The 20,852-nt window shown below is 35.5% G+C and overlaps 1 protein-coding gene across 1 annotated transcript in view; it reads right to left on the bottom strand.

Annotated features, from left to right (window-relative positions):
* Positions 1 to 20,852, bottom strand: part of Ssrp (structure specific recognition protein) — a 58,420-nt gene that overhangs the window by 20,716 nt on the left and 16,852 nt on the right. Inside the window, exons 3-13 of the mRNA XM_089232264.1 lie at positions 19,734 to 19,839; positions 19,394 to 19,584; positions 17,784 to 17,878; positions 13,423 to 13,558; positions 12,697 to 12,800; positions 9,000 to 9,128; positions 8,684 to 8,905; positions 7,494 to 7,566; positions 1,976 to 2,163; positions 1,697 to 1,844; positions 704 to 895 (exon numbers count right to left, since the gene is read on the bottom strand). Coding sequence (XP_089088390.1) covers positions 704 to 895; positions 1,697 to 1,844; positions 1,976 to 2,163; positions 7,494 to 7,566; positions 8,684 to 8,905; positions 9,000 to 9,128; positions 12,697 to 12,800; positions 13,423 to 13,558; positions 17,784 to 17,878; positions 19,394 to 19,584; positions 19,734 to 19,839 — 1,584 coding nt within the window. The remainder of the gene's footprint in view (positions 1 to 703; positions 896 to 1,696; positions 1,845 to 1,975; positions 2,164 to 7,493; positions 7,567 to 8,683; positions 8,906 to 8,999; positions 9,129 to 12,696; positions 12,801 to 13,422; positions 13,559 to 17,783; positions 17,879 to 19,393; positions 19,585 to 19,733; positions 19,840 to 20,852) is intronic.

Here is a 20,852-nt window from a genome sequence, read left to right as displayed (position 1 = left end):
TTCAAGATGTCCTATATAATTTAAACAAAAACCACCTGAATTTTTATTCTTTCTAAAATCGAGACAAAATTATTTTGCAACTTATAAATTATATAATGATAATTATAAATATGAATATTCATCTTACATATTCGTCATGCTAAATGTGTGTGGTGGGTTTTTTTTTGTACAATTTATTTTAATCCACAGTGATTTGCAATACATGCTTTATTTTTTGCCATTGTCTATTTTAGCAATAACTGGCAACTTCATTCATTTTCAGCAACAATCAACAGTTTCTTGAAATCACAATTTCTCGTATTTATATAGAGGAAACATAGTCAGCCTAGGATTGCAAGGACCAAAAGATTTTCTTTAGGGATTTTTCATTTTTGCAAAGCAAACTATTTGAGGATTTTTTTAGGAACTTCCCTCTAAAGATACAAAAAATCAGAAGAATTTGATTTTTGACCATAAGATTTTAATAGGGCTGAAAAATCAGAAGCATTGACACCTATGTTTTCCTGATCTCGCGATTGTGATTTTTTATTATTTTGTTATTGTTTTTTGAGGTAATGAATTTGTTTTGTCAAAATAAGAGGTTTCAATGACATGTGATATCTCATCATTGCCACTCTAAGGGTTAATGTTATTGAATATACATCAAACACAAAGTCGAACTATCAAATTCAAAAAATACATTATAATGACTGAAGTGACTCACAGATCTGTCTGTGACCTCTTTCCACATTTCGCCGGCTTTCTTGGACAGTTCGGTTATGGATATTCCCGGATTGTCTCTTTTGATTTTCTCCCTCATTTCTGCCAAGAACAGGAAATAAGCAGATGACGGACGTTTTGGTTTATTCTCGTCCCTCTCTTTCTTTTGCCGTTTCTTCCTCATGCCAGGCTCTTTCTGTGATACAAAGAGTAATAAATTTTGTAACTGACATTCAAATAATATATATGCTATAATAAACATTTATTGACATGATAGCTACATTTACTTTAGATATTTGAGCAGCTACGAAAAATAAAAAATAGAAATTAGTAAAAAATGAAAAGAGATTTCATTCGTAATTTTAAATTAAGTTTCTTTTGAAATTACTCATTGCCTGGAAGAAAATGTTTCGTGATATGTTAACAATTCTTGTGGAGTTGAAATCTTTAACAGTGTTAATAAAATAGTTTTTTATTCATGGAAAATTGTTGTCAAGAATATTTGTCCATGTGCTCTCTGCATCACTGTGCTTTGTCTATATAAGGATCTTTGTTGGATATGCAAAAGGTGATTTGTTGCCCACACAACCACACAGTAGCTGTCACACTATTTTAATTTTGAGAAGTCAAAAAGTGAATATTTGTTCACAAAGTGTGACTTCCATAATCTTCTCCTTCCGTGACATTTCTGGGATTTTGTGACTTTTATGGGAGTTTTTTTTTTTTTTTTGTGAGTTCGGGGGTGGGGAAACTTCAAGATGTAAATTTTTAATTTCAGTTTATGACAATAAAAACTTTTTTTATTTTGAACCCTTAAGATAATCACTAAATGATAATAAGATCACCAGATAAACAATTATTCAGTGTTGTTTCTTTTAATAATCTTTTAATTTTCTATCATTAAACTGTAGACAATTAAGATATAATATGCTGGTGATAAGCGATGGATTATTTTCATAAATTTATAGTAGAATTCATGGATAATGTTGTAACATACCACAGTTTTCGCACTCTTCGATTTCTTTTCCTTTGGCTTTTCTTTCTTCTTTGGTGGCCTCCTGTCTTCATCCATAGAAGATCCACTACCTGACGCATAATCATCATCATCATCACTGTCTGGACTTGTAGGAGGATTGCTGTCATATCTAGTGGAAATGAAGAAAGAACGATTCAACTTTTTTACATAGATATCTTTTAGGAATAGTAAAACACTGTCAAATATTTTTCAGTCACATCTAACTGAACATATCAAAATAGATTGAACGGGCAAACTTACTCCTCTGCAACTTCACTACCACTCTCACCCGGATTGAAAGACTCATCAGAAGATTCATCAGAGGAGCCACCAGCTTCTTCACGCTCACGAGCTTCATCTTTAACACGTTGTAAGTAAGCATCTGGTTCATCCTCCACGTCAGAATCAACAATATCGTCATCATTGTAGACAGGTTTTTCTTTACTGCTCTAAAATATGATACCATTTCATAATGGAAAGTTTATTCACACAAATGAATGTAAATAACTCTAAAGCTCATAACCATCAATAAACATAAACAATTCATGATAAATAATCATTGAAATAAAAAAGTATCGTCACATAAATCACTATTCAGGGGCACTCCTGCACATCAATGCCATATACAGTATTTTTTTTTTTTTTGCCCCCCTCTGAAGACGACACCCATTGGTGTCTAAATGCATTAGGATTTTTGTATTTTCGTTGGTGTCTTCTTAATATTCTTGGGCAAAGTTGATAAACTCTTCTATATACAGTCACTCACTAATATCAAACACGGATGTGATGAATTTTCACACATAACATTTTTGCTTTTCCATATAAATTTCATATCTGTACTTAAGTCTGCATGAATATAATGAAGTTTGGGTACAACAAATATTTCAGCAGTTTTTTAAGACTTCATTATAAATAAATGACTCTATTCAAACACTTCAACTACTTGAAAATAAATAGCAATGCAAAAAAAAAAATGGCATATGTGTGTGGCATCCTTTATCAATGTATCTACCACATAATGAAAAGAAAGTCCTGTGATTTTTCCTTGAACTTTTTTTATTTGACAAACTGAAGTTAGTTGGACCATTGTTTAAGGGTTGGCAGGTTTTTGATGCATGGCAGTTTTGCTGGTGGTTTAAACTGCCACGTCAAAAACCTCAAATATTGCTTTTCAATATAAAAATTCCCATTGGAAATATCTACATTAATTGCACGTAATGTTTAAAATGACTATGTTATGCAAAGAATAAATACACAATATGATGGTAAAATAATTTTCTACTCTCTAAAGAATTATTTTGTCAATATATGTTTTTTTTTCTTATAAAATATGCAATTTGAATAGAACATAACATAAAAATTGAAGGAAAAACTATGGAACTATTTGCTATTCTTCAATCCAAGATGATTCTTGACTATTCAAAATTTCTTCCAACTGCTTATATGGGTATTGATATAAACCATTTGCTGCACTCTCTTCATAACAGATAGTTGTTTAAAAATGTCATATATGTAATGTTGATTTCTGTTATTATTGAATTATCTTGATAGTCACTGATGCTTAAAACCATATCCTTATTGTGCATAACATTAGAACATATCTAACAATCAAAATACTAGAATGTAGGGCTAAAATGTCTTTAATTTGGCAGTGCTGGTTTGTATATGATGTTTGAGAAACTCCTTGTTCCTTGAGAAGTAACTTGTTCTTAGTGCAAAAGTAAGAATAACTAAGAACGACTATGATATGCTACATTTATTAGCATTTAAATAATGCAGTGGTTTTCAATGCAAAACAATGTTTTGGGTATGAAGTCCTGCCAGCTATGCTTTGATTGAAAATACTCCTTGAAACTCTGAATTTATTTAACCCAAGCTAAGAAATTTTTAGGTGAGAATAAATGAGTTTAATTAGTGTATTGACAGATGCTTCATGAGAATTTTTAATATAGAATGAAATTTTGAGATCAGAAAATTTTAAATATCAAAGTACATATTTTGTGCTCAGTAATTATAATTCAAAGAATAATTCACTTTAACTTACCAGAAACTAAGTTTTTCACTGTTTCAATACTGTGTTTCTGAGATCAAAAACTTTACCTTAATCTCTTATCACTAGAGCCCGGAAGTTCAGGCAAAATGGCATAAATGTCTTTTTTTTTTTTTTTTTTTGGCTATTTGAAAACGTTTTTGGTGAAAAGGCCTTTCTTGAGATTTTTCTGCAGTAAATACCTATTTTGACATTGTTTTATGCCTCTTTGTGAGTATTAAAGGCCATATTCTTTAGAATTACCGTATATACTCGTGTGTAAGCCGATCCCCCCCCCCCTTCAGGACCACCAAAACTGCAATAAATGGAAAACTCATGTATAAGCCGACCCCAAAAAATCCGTGCATTTAAGAGAAAAAAAATTCGTATATTTTCATGCAAAATGAATAGCTTACAGAAATTTACAATAGAAAATGAATCAAACTTTTTAATCCGTTTCTTCTCCAAACTCATCGTAATCCATCCGATCATCATGTGCTGCATCTTTCAGTTTTATCTTCCTCTGGGCTGTCATCATCATTGTTACTTCCAAAGAGGATATCATCTTCAGTTCCATCGCATTGCTGATGATGCAACACTTTTTAAAGGATCGGATGATAATTTCGGTGGGAACAGAGTACGACGCCTCATGTACCTATTGGCAGACTAGGCCAATGTCAGGTTTCTTCAAGGCACTACTTTTTGTAGTTTCTTTATCATCGGAACTCATCCATTTGATCATCAAATTCCTCAAATAGTTTTTGAGAGGCTTGTTGATGCTCACATCTAAAGGCTGTACAATCAACGTTAGCCACCTCCAACCAATGATGTTTTCAATTTCTTTGCCTCGGCTTTGACATTATCGGTTCTGTGGGGTTTAAACATATCCCATACCAATAATTCCGGTTTCTCGAACACTGCTTCAAAAATGACTACTGATTGCAGGGGTCGATATTTTCTCATCAAAAACTGACCCGAGTATAAGCCGACCCCCCCCCCCCCCCACTTGGGAAACAAATTTTTCCACAAAAAACTCTGCTTATACACGAGTATATACAGTAGATATTTTTAGCATGGAGAACTTTTTTTAATCTTTCTAAAATCTTTAACCCTTAGTACTAATTCCCATCAGAAAGCCCCTTCCTTCTTCCAGCTCTATTTAGACACAAATAGGCATAATTGTATGAGAGATAGGAAAATCAATGTTATCCATAGAAATAACAAAGACTTCATCTCTGCTACACGTAGCTTTCAAATAGGAATCAAAATACCGTCAAATTTACATCGAAAATATGAGTTCTAGACGAAAGCAACCCCTGCACAGTATAAGAAAAGCTGAGAATAAATTAGAAGTTTGTTACTCCACATGTGTTGTTCATGTCTTGCATAGAATTGTAGTTGAATAGCTGACAAGTGACTATCCTAATAACCCCATTGGTTGACATCATTAGCAACAACAGGGAAGGGGGCTTACAACATAGAAAACTACAAACAATCATGGCAAGTTATTTCAGATACACAAAAATCATGCCCAGAATTTGAGAGATTCTCTAAAACCTACACAGACTGACTGAATACAAAGCTCAATATTAAAAAATTTGAGAAAAAATGTGTTTGTTATTATGAAATTTTTTCTTTCAAATAATTCCATTTGAAAATTCAGCTATCACTATTTTTTTCATGTAAGCTAATTACATATCAAGTACTCGATTGAATAGAACTCCGACCTAACCTTGACGGACCACAAACACTTTTTCTTCAGCATATCAGATTAACTTGACTAATAATGCAGTTATTGCTATCAATTATTGAAATCGTAGATTGAGTGAGAGCAGCTAGGATTTAAGCCAGTTTTCAGACCCTTAATAAAGTAGCTGTGTTATTTTTTTATTTACCATTAATTATAAATGTCATTTTTAGTGCCCATTTTAGGAATTTTTAGTACCCTTTTGCCTGTCTATTTTGACTATTTTTAGTGCCTAAATTTCTAGGCTACACATATTGTGAATAAACAGCTCTATTCTGCTTAGTAAATTCAACACAGATAATCAATAGTTGAGATAAAATAAACTATAAAATTATATATTATCTGATAAAAATTGTTTTTTCGGGTTCGAAGACCGCCGTCCGTTTGAGTTTGTTCTCAACGTTTCCCCAACACTAGTGGTTGGCATCATCAGGAGAATTGATAAACTGGATCAAAGTCAATCAATTCTCCTGATGATGCCAACCACTAGTGTTGGGGAAACGTTGAGAACAAACTCAAACGGACGACGGTCTTCGAACCCGAAAAAACAATTTTTATCAAATGATGGCCGCGAAAACCTTATCAACTATATATTATCTGTTCAGATTCTTTGTGTCAAAAAATATAAAATTGCAAATTATAATTGGTATTTTGTTTTAATTATTATAATAAATTAGTGTCTAAAAATAAAGCATTGTAATGTGCAAAAAGGTAAGTTCTTCATCATGTGTTATGTACCTATTGTGTTCAAAACATTATCTAAAAGCATTCATTTAGGTTTTTGATGGTTTTTGACAATTTAAACGTGTTTTTGACATTTTGAACCAGTTTTTGATGCTTGTCATGTCAAAAACCCAACCCTGCATTGTTTTATAGTAAAGTACAAAGTAAGAGAATTGTAACAAGCTACTCGCTAGTTGTTACAAAAATTTGTAGAACTATTAATTAATATTTAATTCACCCTAATCACTCAATTTTAATGAGGCCTGTTAGAATATATTTATGTTTACGACAACAGAGTCCGGGAATTGGGTTGGACCTTTTATTCAGAAATGAGAAAATCTGTATATAGAAATAGGTGAGGCACCTATATGCACAGGTGTCACTTCCAACACCTTGTGCAGATTCTCAGAATTGACCCTGCCCTTTGGATAGTGGTATTTTGAGAAAGAGTGCCAGACAGATTTCATCATTGGTATGTAGACATAGAGCGGCAGCGAGATTCCAGTAGGGGATTCTAGACCGGGATCCAAAGGGTGGGAGGTGTGACGTTTAGGAGACCGGAACCAATGAGAGGGAACAAAAAGATATAGAACGAGAAAAGGTGGTTTGAAGGAAGAAGGAACTAGGTTTTGATTAAAAGGGATGGTCCCGTTTTGTTGGGAAGACTGATCAGCAGATGGATCAGCAGGAGGAGCGGTAGATGACCAAAAGCTTAGGGGTAAGTCTTGACCTATTGTTTTCTCCACTCTTTCGCTCAAGGAGTAGTAGCATAAAATACATGTACTAATTTGTAAGTGTGAATTTAAATATATCTTCATATATACATTGTTTGTTATAGCTGTAAATAAATAATCTGACCTGAGGATGTAATGATTGATTCATACATTGGCAGAAATTGGTATTACACATATACGATAATAAGCCAGCCCCAGACACTGAGAGAAGTTCTGGGACAGAATATTTCCCCTCACTTTCCACTTATTTACAATTTTGTTCATTTCTCCAGCACTATGTAATCATTTCATGATCATGATGACCAACTAGATAGATTTGCTTTTTGCAGCTGATTCTAGACAGATTTTCTTCCATGGACTAATAGGTTGGTGCTTGAACCACTAAGTATTGTGAAATTAAAAATACCTTTTACCTTGTGTCTCCCACAATTAACGTTTGGCACATGAAAAGGCCTTTTCCCTATTTACCATCAATGATGTGTTAACTAGAGCAAGCACTCAAATCCTCAGAATTCAATAAAAATTAAAATTCAATCTTATACTAACCAATCCAGCATTTCTATTCTTGATCCTTAAATGTTTCGTACTGACAAAGTCATAGAGCTTTCCATACTCCTCCCTGAAAAAATTATCACAGTGAATTAATTCTTTCATCTGGAACCAAAAAAGTCAAATAAATATGCATGAAATAAATGCCAGAACTGTATCACTAAACTTATCCCATTGCCAGAACCTTTTCTAGGGAGGCTTAGTGACAGAGCCTAAAACACAAATATATACCACGTGCATAGGTAGCAGGTAGTATCACATTTTATTGGCAAACCGTTGATCCTAGAGACATACTTCTAATTAAAAAAAGTGTCCAAATAATGCAGAAAACTCAGATATGTCATTCATGTTGCAAGGGGTTGCATAGTTATTAACTCTATAATGCCCAGATCGCCCCAAGTCGGCCGAGTAGGTTAATGCCCATAACCGCCTCAAGTCTGCCCAGCTAGGGGGTATGGGTATGTTTTGGTGGGCTTTTGTCACCAACGGGGAAGAAGATGAAAACTCTTGTCAGAGGCAAGAACGGAAAAGACAACTGCAACGCCCTATCAATGGGATTTTAAAAGCTGATGTACTAGAATGTTCCTTGAGAATGGACTAAGGGTACTCAATGCATTTTACCAAGAGATAATACTGTGAGGAAAGGGGTGTTTTCAGTAGACAAATTATCTCCCGAAAATCCCTTGAAATGAAAGGGTGAACGTCAATGCAAAGGGTGGAATGAATAGAAACCCATGGAGAAAGGGTGGGGAGAGGGAAAGTGGCCGAAATTTGGACGAGTCCACTTCGAACACAAAAAACTTGGTATTTTCACGACCCTCCCAGGTTTTCTATCAGGGCGTTAAAGAGTTAAAGTGAAAAAAATTGAATTTTTGTACATTCCCAGTGTGCCCCAAAATCCAATTAGAAAGTTGTTGCCCTGTCTCCCCAATGCTAAAAAAATTATTCCATGTTTCTAATGTTCTAATAATTGAAATATTACAGCAAAAAAAAAAATCCTAGTTGTTTATATTACAATTTTAATTGTTTCTTTTTATAAGAATTTTAAAAAATAATTTTTGTTTTTTAATAAGAATTTAAAAAATAATTTTAGTTGCTTAATGCACACTGTTTGCACCACTGCCCTAAGGTAAGTGTACTAATCAGAAAAAAACACCAAATTAGAATGATAATGAAATTTCCCTCACTTCTCAATACTACTGAAAGTATGCACAACTCCACTCTTTGTCTCCACCTCAAAATCAAAAGATCTGGTGCTTCCACCACTTCTGGCAAAGTTCACAAAACCTATCTCATCAAATCTGATGTGGACTGGTGGCTTGTGAATGAATATTAGACCTCTTTCTAATGGATACAGCAGTCCGTTGCCAGCACGATAAGAACATGTTATTGCATGTGCACCAGAATGTCTACAAAAAAAATTGACATAAATAAATGCAATTTACATACTAACATTGAATGTTTTTCGAACATACGAAAAACATGTTAACAAGATTTTTTTACCCCTTGAAGTTTCCAGGAACAGTTATTTTACGCTGAACTAAGGCTTTCATGATACGACTCAAAACTTCAAATGTAGGACCAGACATTTCTTTTTGCAATTTGTCTTCATATTTCTCTTTCATATCAGCTCTGAGAAAGTGGAGAAAGAAACATAAGTAATGCCCTATCACTATTTAATGTATGTCATATATTATGGTCATTACATCAACAAAATTTGACACAGAAAATATTCAAAATATAAACACTAATGCAGGGCTCCCACACAAAAAACCAGAAAAAGTAGGACAAGGGGTAACCCCCCCCCCCCAAAGAAAACATAATCATAGCCTTATTTAGGAAAAAAACACTCAAAGAAGTTTTTTTTTAAATTTTAAAATTGAAAAAAATAAATTCATAGCACTATTTCGGTATCCTATAAGATTGACTTGAGCCAAAGCAAAATGACATAAATGGCTTGATAACAAGTCATTTTTGGCCAAAGCAGTGTATTAGCAACTACAGATAATTCTTTTCTTGTCTCTCCTCACAATATATTACTTTTTTTTTAGAGGAGTCTTTCCCACTCTCTTTCACACATTGAGGAAGAGGGAAGAGAGTCTGACTCTCTTCCTCGATGCACAGTAAATTGTGAAGATATGTAAGTTTTTAAGAATGACACTCCGAGACGATTTCCAAAAGCACAGTGCAAAGTGTGTAAATTACAAAATTCACTGTAAATACGTCAAGATAAACAGTATTGTTTTTAATGTGCTGCCCATTCTTTCTTTAAAGCAATTTGTTTACATTTTACTGTTCATTATTTTTGACAAATGAAACACTTTCATTCCTAGCTCTTTCATGAGCTTTGTAAACATTGTTTATGCCTTAGAAAGTCAGAAAAATATAGAAGACAATTGAATGCTATTGGGTAGAATCAAAATCACAAAACCTAAAATGTTTAGAACCTAGAGGGCCTAGCTAATTTAATGACTACTCAAAATATTGAGACAAAATGAGTTTTTGAACCCTCAAACTAACCAAAACGAAAATTAATAAACCATATGGCCAACATACACCCCCTCAAAAAAACGATACAACTTTGACTTTGGCAGAATCATTAATTTCAATCTACTACATTTGTATTATTTGGCTATATTTCAATAATTTGCTCTTCATTTAAAAAATGTTACACAAATTATATTGACAAGATTTGGTAAAAAAGTTTGAAAAATAAGACAAAATGCAGAAAGGAGGACAAAAAGTAAACATTTTACCAAAAAGTAAGACATATGGGAGCCCTGCTCATGTTAAGAGACAAGTTTGACCTTTTTCCCATAGGCAGCAGTGACAGTGAAGCAGAATAGATACAGGCTAGATGTTTTGGCTTAAGCAAAAAAAGAAAATCTGCATCACCACCAGCAATTCCTGATATTTAAGCATAAAAATCTCTATGAGTTTAGATTAATTACTGTTTTTATAATGACACAACATTTGCTGCTAAAGACTATTTAAAAAAAACAGACTTTAAAAAAAACAATGAAATCAGAGAGACAAATGAATTCTTTTTCCACGTTCAAATCGAAATAATATCCAGAAAAGGCTTATTTCCTTAAAGAAATTATTATAGTCAAATTATACAGTTGACAATTGATTTTATAAACAGGCACTTTTTTACAACTAGTTTCTTGGTCCCTAATAATATGCCATTTCTTTGAAGGTATTTTTCATTTCCAAACGCCCGATTTTACAAACTAATTGTTCAAGTCCTTAAGAGCTCATAAAATCAAGCGGAATCATCTAGATTCTTCACCTTCTTCTTAAGGGATTCTTAACTTTTTTCAGCTGCAACCCAAAATCAACAAAAAGATCAGCTTCCTAACCTATGGGACTGTTTGTTTTTCAAAATTAATCAAAACCAGTGACACAATAAGTGCATTTATAACAGGACTAAGTGAATTTGTATGACCAACCTCGTTAGCCTTTGCGGTCGTGAAGTCTCAAGACTCCATGGCTGTGCAAATGAATTTGTACAACCCATTTTGGAAGCCTTAGAAAATCAACTTTGTGCATGACTCACAGCTCAACAATCCCTGGCTGCAAGTGGATTCATACAACCCATTTAAGAAGCCCCTGTGAATGAGGTTTGGATTGTGACCCATGCTCAAGAGTCCATGGCTGTTTGTAAATTTGAACGACATATAGGTTAGGAACATCTGATCTAGAGAGACCTATATTATAGAATTACATATTTTTTATATAATTATACATAAGAAATTGTACACTGTCACCTCAACACAGACAAATTATAATTTGTCTGCGTTGGGGTGTGGCCGAGAATGCATAGGCAGGAAAAAGTGAACACACAACTTTTAATTACTGAATGGTTACATGTTAACATTTGAATGGATTACAAGAGCGAGCAAGCTCACAGCGATGTGATTCTAATTTATATTATTATTGGCGCAAGTGTCAAGCAACATAGCAACGTCATTCATAATCGGATCGGTTCAGTTCAGATCAGATCACAACAGTCGGGATTTCCTATATTTAAACAGCATAGTGTTCTATTGACCTTATCTGATTTCAAAAGGGAGACAGAAGAAAGTCAGTGTAATAAAAAAAAATTCGGTAGATTTCGCCTTTGCAACCGATCCCCATAAAACTTAGCTACATGGCTCCCGAGATCATGGGTCAACTATCCTTTCTATTCCCATGTCTTCAAAAGTTATAAAAAATTATACTCTGGAAAAGCAGAACGATATGGATCACCAGATCGTTTCATTAAAAAAAGGAGAATTTTGGTGAAAATTGTTTTTTCGGGTTCGAGGACCGTAGTCCGTTTGAGTTAGTTCTCGTTTCCCCAACACTAGTGGTTGGCATCACCAGGAGAATTGATGATGAGAACCACTAATGCTGGGAAACGTTGAGAACTAACTCAAACAGACGACGGTCCTCGAACCCGAAAAAACAATTTTCACCAAAATTCACCTTTTTTTTTAAAGAAACGATCTATTCTCCTGATGATGCCAACCACTAGTGCTGGATAAACGTTGAGAACTAACTCAAACGGATAACGGTCTTCGAACCCAAACAAACAATTTCCATCAAATGATTGCCACGAAAACCTTATTAAGGGGAATTTCGTTATTCTGGCATTCCCTAACAATTGGTCAATCACATTTTTTTAATGTTTTTGTAACAAATATATTCATGAGTCATGAGGTAAGAAAAAAATTATTTGTAGTTCAAATAGAATAAGGTATTAAGCACCAAACATAGTTGACAAACCATAGCTTTCTGTGGATTGTACATAATAAAATATGAATTTCATAGTACAGTAATTTCCTGCATATATTCCACAGGTGCAAATTTTGCTACTCTGAGTGAAAATGGCATCGTATAATCCATTATATGGATTTAATGACAGCTGAATATCACATATGTAGCTTTTTTGTTCTTAAAAGGTTGGAATAAAAAAATATTTTCAAAAACATTTTGTTGGAAATAACAGATGTCATATAGATTCAACATTTTTCTAAAACATACCTGACCAAAAAACGCATTGATTTTCAATATTTCATTATTAGTGAATGTGCAGATTTTATGCTACAACGAATTATACGACGCCACTTTTACTCAAAGTAGCAAAATTTGCACCTGCGGAATATATGCAGGAAATTACTGTACATAAAATAAAAAGGGAAATAAAGTTTCTTACTCTGATAACCGCAGCTCAACAGTTATTTCCTCTTCCTTATTAAAAAGTAAAATTAAGAAATGATATCGAGTTTGGCCTTGTGTTATTGGAGGATCCAAGCTCAACTGAAAAGGAAAATATTCAATATCAGTTTTTTCATAGCTTAAAAGAAACATTTTTAAATCAAGTGCTTCTATTGAAACTATTCTGATAATGTGAAAAACCCAGCAAATTTTCTGAAAAAAACCACTTTTTTTGTTGTTTCATTTTCAGAAAACTTCCTCCCCCCATTTCAGCTTCATGTGCAAAAAAAACACCTCACTTTACTAGAACAGGCAAGAATCTATAGGAGCAACCATGGTGCCATTTGCCCTTAGGCTGGGTTCATACCAGACAAATAAGATAAGCGATATGACTGCAACATTGATACGGATTGGTTAAAAACCTGAATTTCATGTTTTTTAACCAATTCTTGTCCATATCATGGTGGCATCAGTTCAGTGTGAACCCAGCCTTAAGCTATGAAAATAGTCTGAGATATACCACACTGTATGAGTGAAAGAGAATTTTACACTGAATTGAAAAATTTCATTTTATTTTGCCCGAATTGAAAAATAATCATTAACTGATTGAGCAGGCTATTAAGCTCATCATTATCAATGACGAGAGCAGTTTAAGGGCTAAAAAAATCAATACTTTTAGCAGAAGCACCCAGTTGGGTGCCATCAAATGAAACTGCACACTTACCACAAAGAACATCTGCCTACTGTCCTTATGGGGCAACAAGAATAGCCTAAGAACCGTTGATAGTGGAATCTTATAATCGAATGTTTTACCGTGGAGCTGAATGAAGGTAGGGAATATCTTGATATCGTACCTACCACTAAAAGACACAAAAAATTTATACATTCATTAGTATAAAAGCAGCACCAATTAGTTCTTATTTAGTTATTCATATTCAAAAGTTCAACTTGAAAGCATAGCAGGCTACCGGAGCTGTGTTACATGTGAATCTACTGGAAATCACTCAAAAAATTTCAATTCAATTTTCCCGGAAAAAACAATGTAACACAGATCTTTGCATGGCGGAATCCTTCAAATGTGTTTGTGTTATGTGTAATTTAAGTTGCAAACTAAATACAACAAAAAGGCCACAAGAGGCAAAATGCCCAACGAAGTGGCTGAAAAAAAGATGCCTATAAAATATATAGAAGACAAATATATCTAAAATACAGCGACAATATAAAATAAATTATCACAAAAAAATAAGTACCGGAGAGACTGAGACAGTACCGGACGACCCTCCAGTCCTTGGTCAGGGTCTTGACCTTCCTGAAAGATGAGACCAACCTCAGGCTGATGTAGCCCTCCTTGTTTCTCTGGATTTGTTTCAGCAGAAAGTTGTTCTTCATGATGTTGAAGTCGGTGAAGTAGCTCTCGACTTGGGATATGATCCTCTCTTCAAGTTCTTCGTTAGGTATGCAAAAATCGTTGTTATTGCCGTTGTTGGCCTTCTGTTTGCCATCGGCAGATGAAGTACACACACCGTCCCTACGGCTTGGCTCATTCATCGGACTTGGAACTAGTACATTTCCCAAGAGTGCGTTGTACGCCGTCGGACATATTAACATTTCATTTATCAAGCGACTCGACACTGCGCAAGAAATCGCCACGTACCCGTGTTTGCCGTCGCTGATCTTCATCATACATATTTTCAGAGGGCTATCTCACTTTCGCCAAATGCGGACTTGATCCTTATTCTCCCCTCGCCTTCACTATCGTCGATCTCAACCAAATCCGATCTAACGATTGAGATCTGGGTCCCAGAATCGACTACGCCTCTTATTGTCTTCTGACCACATTTCAAACTCACGGTCTGCTGTGTGTCAATGTCCGCACCGACACCAGCTGCCGGCACCGTGATATGTGCTGTTAGGACTGTGGTTTCTTCAATCATGTCCCCCTCTTCTGTCTGGACAGAGTTCGCCTGGGCCCGACTCAAAGGCTCCTGCTGGACTCTTGCAGGACAAAAGCTTGCTATATGGCCTTCTGCTCCACACGCATAACAAGTGACTGCGGCTCTCTCTCTGGTATTCGAACCCATCGTCGCTCTAGGTGGGAAGGACTCACCCTGAAGCCTCTCGTTTCCGCTGGCTTTCAATCTCGGATTTTGATGAACAGGTCTTGGGGTTCTCGTTCTGTCACTAGGGAAGGGTGCCCCCATAGTCTTCTTCACATCATCGAACCTATCTAGTTTCTCCGATAGCTCACTTGGAGACACCATATCACTCCATTCGTCCAGATAGTGTTTTTTAAAATCTGCTGGGATGCGTTTTTTATTTGATCGGTGATGATTAAATCTCTTAGTTGCTCAAACGTCGTGACTCCCAAAGCCACCGTCCATCCATCAAAATAGGTACACAGTTCGTGGTAGAAGTCTCTCCAAGTGCCCTCTTGATTCTTGTGGCGCAAAGAAAACATCTGTCGGAACTTCTCTGGGGTGAGTTTGAATCTCCGCAATAATAATTCTTTAACTTGGTTATAGTCCTGTACTTGCTCTTCCGGTTTGCGGGCAATTAACTGGTTCATCTCGTAGGGAAGAAGTCCCAAGAGCTCAGCTAACCAATCTTCCCGTGCCAGGGCCGCACGATGAGCTTGCCGCTCGAACAGCACCAGGTACAGACTTGTGTCTTCTTCCATTCTGAACTTTTGCATCATGTTCTGGAAATCCCAGCTGGGGGTTCTGCCACGCCCAACCTGATTATTCTCCTCTCTTCTGACTCCTGTCTCGATCCTCAGTCTTTCGAGTTCATATGTTCCATCTCCTTTTCTCTACGCCGCTCCTCCATCTCTTTCTCTCTACGCCTCTCCTCCATCTCTTTCTCTCTACGCCTCTCCTCCATCTCTTCTCTCTCTTTCCTATTGCCTATGATCGTTTTCAGCATCTCTCTGCACGTCGCTTCGTTGTACAGTTCACTTTCCTGTATGGTACTCACTAGTTGCATTAAGTTGCAAAAAATTTTATCAAGTTGCAAGTTGTGATAAATTTTATCCCATTGCTTTATGTCTTCATGCAAATAGAAAACCTAATAACATTGTAATGTACTTTGGTTCAAATTGGCGGCTAAACAAATAGAAATATTCAAAGGAAAAGAGAAAAAGATATATATATGTGTATATATATATGTATATATGTGTGTGTATATGTATCACTCATTGTATTACTTTTATAATTATTATTTTTCTTTTTTATTTAATTTAATTTTTTTTTTTTATCTCTTATTTTGCTTGTGTAAACGGATAAGACATAATTCTTATAGGCTTCCTGGAAGGACAATTGTCCCTTGGGGCCACACAGATGTTTTTATTGTTTGTGTGCGCGCTTAGCGCTCAATTTCATATGTATATTTGTGTATTGTTCAATTAATAAAAAAAAAAAAAAAAAAAAAAGTTGAACTCTGGTCGGACTTCTACCCCCAAGTTGGCGGCCATGGTCTCCAGATCCTCCTTGTTCCCTTTTGCCAAATACGCCATCTTTATTTATCGTCTCGATACCGCCGTACAACACTTGCTCCTTTTTCCCTGGGCAGGATTGCCCCTCTCAGCACCGGTTGTCGGGTTGACTTAACGAAAAAAAAACAGAGTGGGTGCTCGATGCTGCTACTATCCTTCTATACGAACCGGGTGGTTCCACTGTCGCTAGGACACTCTTCTTCAAATTCAGCTCACAATCTTGAGTCGTTGAAGCCACGACCTCATCCTGTCGACTGCGCCAGTAAACTTTCCCCCGATTTCCTATCAATCGTAGGTCCTCGGCTGTACCTCCACTATGATTCCAGGACGAAATAACTGGATTTCTAGACTCCCAAAAGAAGAAAACAACACTTTATTTAATTTATTATCCAACACCTCCAATGAAACCATCCTGTCTCTTCGATACAAACTTTTACATTTCTCCCTCTTTTTCGAATGTCTCCAATCGTCCTCGTTTTCCTCTCTCGCGACTCCTGTTTCTCCTTCTTCCAACCTCTTTTCTCCTGAACCTTACACCATTCATTTCACAACCCTATTAAAGAAAACCTCCCTGTGACACCACAACCTAGAATTATCCCTTACCAATTGATACTGGTGTCCCCTTGTTGAAGCAGTTGATTGACGATGTATTAATAATAATTCATGGTTCGTTTTATCCATCCTGTTGAAAATTTTAAGCAATTCGATCATCTCTTCCCCGCAGTGTTTCTATGTGAACATATTAAAAAAATCAAGTCTTTTTTCATAGCACAAGCTCTGTGTACTAATCAGAGCATGCATAGCTCTTCTCTGCACTCCTCATGAGCAATTCATGTCTCTCAGTTGGCACAGTCTCCAAAACTGTACAGCTTTATTGTACAGCTGTACTGAAAGATTTTTGAATCACATATAGCGAGAAGACATGGGGAGGGGGGGGGGGAGAACATATGGAAAATTAAAATTTGTTCAATATAGGTACAGAATCTACAAAAGGGCCAGCACCTTTTTAGGAAAAATATAAACTTTTATGTAATATAACTAATTCCTCATAATCAACAAACAGGTATTTGTAGAATTGTTGTAAATGCTACAAATCAGAGATTCCGGGGAGAGGGAGATGCATTTTGATATAAGTTTTGTCTTTTACATTTAAAAGCAGAAATTAAATATACTTGAAACCACCCACATTTCTTTGAGACAAGTATGTTTCATGAAATTCTTCTCTGAAACGTTCATACCAAAATGGCAACTTTATGTGTATCAAAACCATACAAACAGTAGAGCTATTTATTAGTCACTGCTTGACTCTACAAACAGACAGGTATTTGTGAACTGACCATCTGGTCCCGAATAATATGTCATGTCTTTAAACATTTTCATATTTACAAACCACTGATTATACAAACTAATTTTTCAAGTTTGTGGAAACGAGGTCAAATGTATCATGCATACATTCAAACCTTCTTGTTTAGGTAGAGAAAATCATGTGCATTAGAATGTCTAAGTAAAAATTTATTCAGGTCAGGTCTCAAAAACATGATCTGATTTGAGACACTAACAATAAGATCAAAAAGATAGGATGAGCTGATACATACCGAGGAGTGAGACATTGCAATTCTTTGAATGTGACAATAGCGTCTCCAGTTGCTTGAATAATACTAGCTTTCGAAAGCACATTATCCACAAAAGCCTGCAAGACGTTTTTGATTTCATAAGAATAAAGTTACACAGTTACTGGTTGCAGAGTGAGGAAAGAAAAACAAACCCTAGCTTTTGAAGTTACGATCACAGCAATAAAATTTTTAAAAATTCAAATGGCAACACCTATTCTTATGCATTGATAAGTAATCACCACAGTGAAAAACCATTAATGGTGTCTGAAGGGTATCTGTAGCATGATAAATGCCGGCACAAGACAAATGGGGATAGAGCAGCATCGGAAAAGCAATGCATTTTGAATTATTTCTCAACTGCTGTACGTGCCTGCCTTTACATACAATAACACTTTCCATGTAGATGCTGGTAAACAGCAATAAAGCACATAGCATGGAAATAGGAAATCTGTTGAACCTCATATCTGATTGCATCTTTCAATTTGTATACAATTTGTGGATTTGATGGGTACACCTTTGATTTTGGGTATCCCAAAAGCCAGATATCCATTAGAGTGATATTGAGGGATCACATGGCCATGGAAACATGAAATGACAAGCAGAGTCTGTCACCAAAACTAAAAAGCGTTCAACAGAAATTGCTGTCCACCATCAACCGCACATGCAAAGTGTCGGCCTGAGTGAAGGCAAGAACATAGAGCAGTTTGGTAAAAAAATTGAAATGTGTTGGAAGGATACCCCCAGGACAACATAATCATGGTAAAATAAAAATAAAAAAACACTCAAAAATTGAATTTTTAAAAAGAATTTAATTCAAACTTCATTTAATGCAGCACCACATTAGCACTGGAACCTAGAAGGCTCAGACCAGATGAGCCCCCCACTCCCGAAGCAACTTTTCGAGGTTGCAGAGTCCCTTGATAATCCATGAATATTCAATGCAATCCCAACCTGCATACACCTTTGTGGACTGTATATGCGGATGTCTAGCGCAACCCTGAACCCCCTTTCCTCATCCCCATTTTCTTCGTATCAGAGCTCCTACGGCACCTATGATGAAACATTCTTTTCTGACACAAGTTCTGCGAGCTCGACCATGCCCATTGCAAATAAAGCCAGGTCCAGACCCACTGTGCTGAACCACTCAAAAACCTGTTTTTAGCCCACAGCGCATGATTTTGACAGAAAACATGTTTTTGAATGTTTTGGACATCAAGTACAGCGGCGGGTTTAGATCTGGCTTTAATGATTGCCTTCCGCACAGAGACAAAACAGATTAACTCAGAGTTTTGCATCTCTCCCACATACATATACAAATTCATTCTAAATGGAGTATGAATAAAGCAGGCCCATCATTTAGTGGGGGGGGGGACAATGGCTTTTGAAAATACACTAAAAATGATATATATATATATACACACACACACACACACATTGAGTACATGTGCTTTGCCCCCCCCCCCCCCCCGGAAAAAGTTGAAATGACGGCCCTGGAATAAAGTAACTTATTACAATACTAAAAACTGAAAATCAAAGTGTTTTCATTCATGAAATTTGGAAAAGAAAAACTCAAATAAGCAGGAAAGTTTTACCTGCACTGGATCAACCTCAGATGATGCATCAGTAGGGATATGAAAACGAAGTTCCATCAACGAAATAGCTGCTTCATCGTTCTGGTGGAATTCCAAAGTTACCTCATTTTTTGCATTCGTGCAGTGTGAAACATTCCCCAGCGGAACTTCAAATGCTGAATTCTTGTCCACATCAAAAGAAAGACCGTAACCTGTAACATTTGTTTTTTTAATCGACAAATTACAGAATTTTAAGTCATTCAAAAAATATAAAGTTTATTCAAACAGCTTCAAAATTCTTATTACAAATAGAGATCAGGAAAAAAAAATTATCAGCAATGAATTTTTTCAAAGCACATACCTTGAAAACGAGCAGTGCCCCAGTTCCAGCCCTTGAGACACATTTCTCTATCTTCCATTTGGATATCGAAATGGGTCGAGACAAATTTTGCAATTTTATCATGATCCTAAAAAATAAAAGAAAAAGTTGAAAAAAAAACTGTAGAGAGATTTATGCTGAGAATATTAATACCAAGGAGAAAAAGTCTATTTATATCTGCCGGGAAATAACCGTAACAGTAAAGTAATGCCTTGACTTGAGTCACCTTGCATCAACATAGTCTTGACCTAAAAATGATTTTCTAAATCAGGTGCATTTTGAACACAGTTTGAAAGCTTTTAATGTCACGTTTTTTGGAATAAATGTTTCTCTATAGAGGTCACATTAAAAATGAATAGATACAGAAAGAAAAGAAATCTGCAAATTTACCTCCTCTAAAGCATTATCACTGGATTAGTTTACAACTTACGTCACCACTCTTGGAACGAATTACTGACGTAAGTCTGGGTATCACTGTTTAAATGCAGAGATTTTTTTCTCCAAGATACTAAGTATTTCGAGATAGAATGGTTCTGTTGCAGTTTTTCTATTTGATTTAATTAAATAAAATTGTCAATCTACCCATGACAAATTCAATGAAGATCATTTCATGAAGAAAAATGTGGGCCTCATTCCATTTAAATAACAAAGGTATCATTGCGATTGAAGAAGGGGGAGAAACAGTATAACACACAAAGTTCAGGTATTCTTTTTAATTGAAATTTCCCTGACTCTTATAGCTCCTTTTAATTTTACATGTTTCATGGGATGTTATTATCTCCTGACATCCTCGAAAACAACATTTCTTCAATCTAAACAAATAACTAGAGTCCTGAAGTTTAGGCAATAATTAAACGTCTAGATATTGAGTTTTTGAAAACTAGCTAAAAATATTTTGCATTTATTCCTTCTACTGTTTCAATTGTAGCTTACAATAACTGCATTATTTTAAAAATTAAATTGATTTCATGCTATAAATAAAATGTTTGTGGTCGTGGTCCCCCCCCCCCCCACCCTCAAGATTAGGTCGATTCCAGAGCTAACATTGCCAGATGCGGAGCCCGTAAAGAAAATTATAATGGTGCTCCTTTGACTTACAAA

The sequence above is a fragment of the Pholcus phalangioides genome, unplaced genomic scaffold (genome assembly GCF_987345545.1).
Source record: "Pholcus phalangioides strain wild (caught in Gottingen) unplaced genomic scaffold, Ppha-v1.0 ptg000005l_1, whole genome shotgun sequence".
Classification (NCBI taxonomy): domain Eukaryota; kingdom Metazoa; phylum Arthropoda; class Arachnida; order Araneae; family Pholcidae; genus Pholcus; species Pholcus phalangioides.
This window is presented reverse-complemented; position numbering and strand designations above follow the sequence as displayed.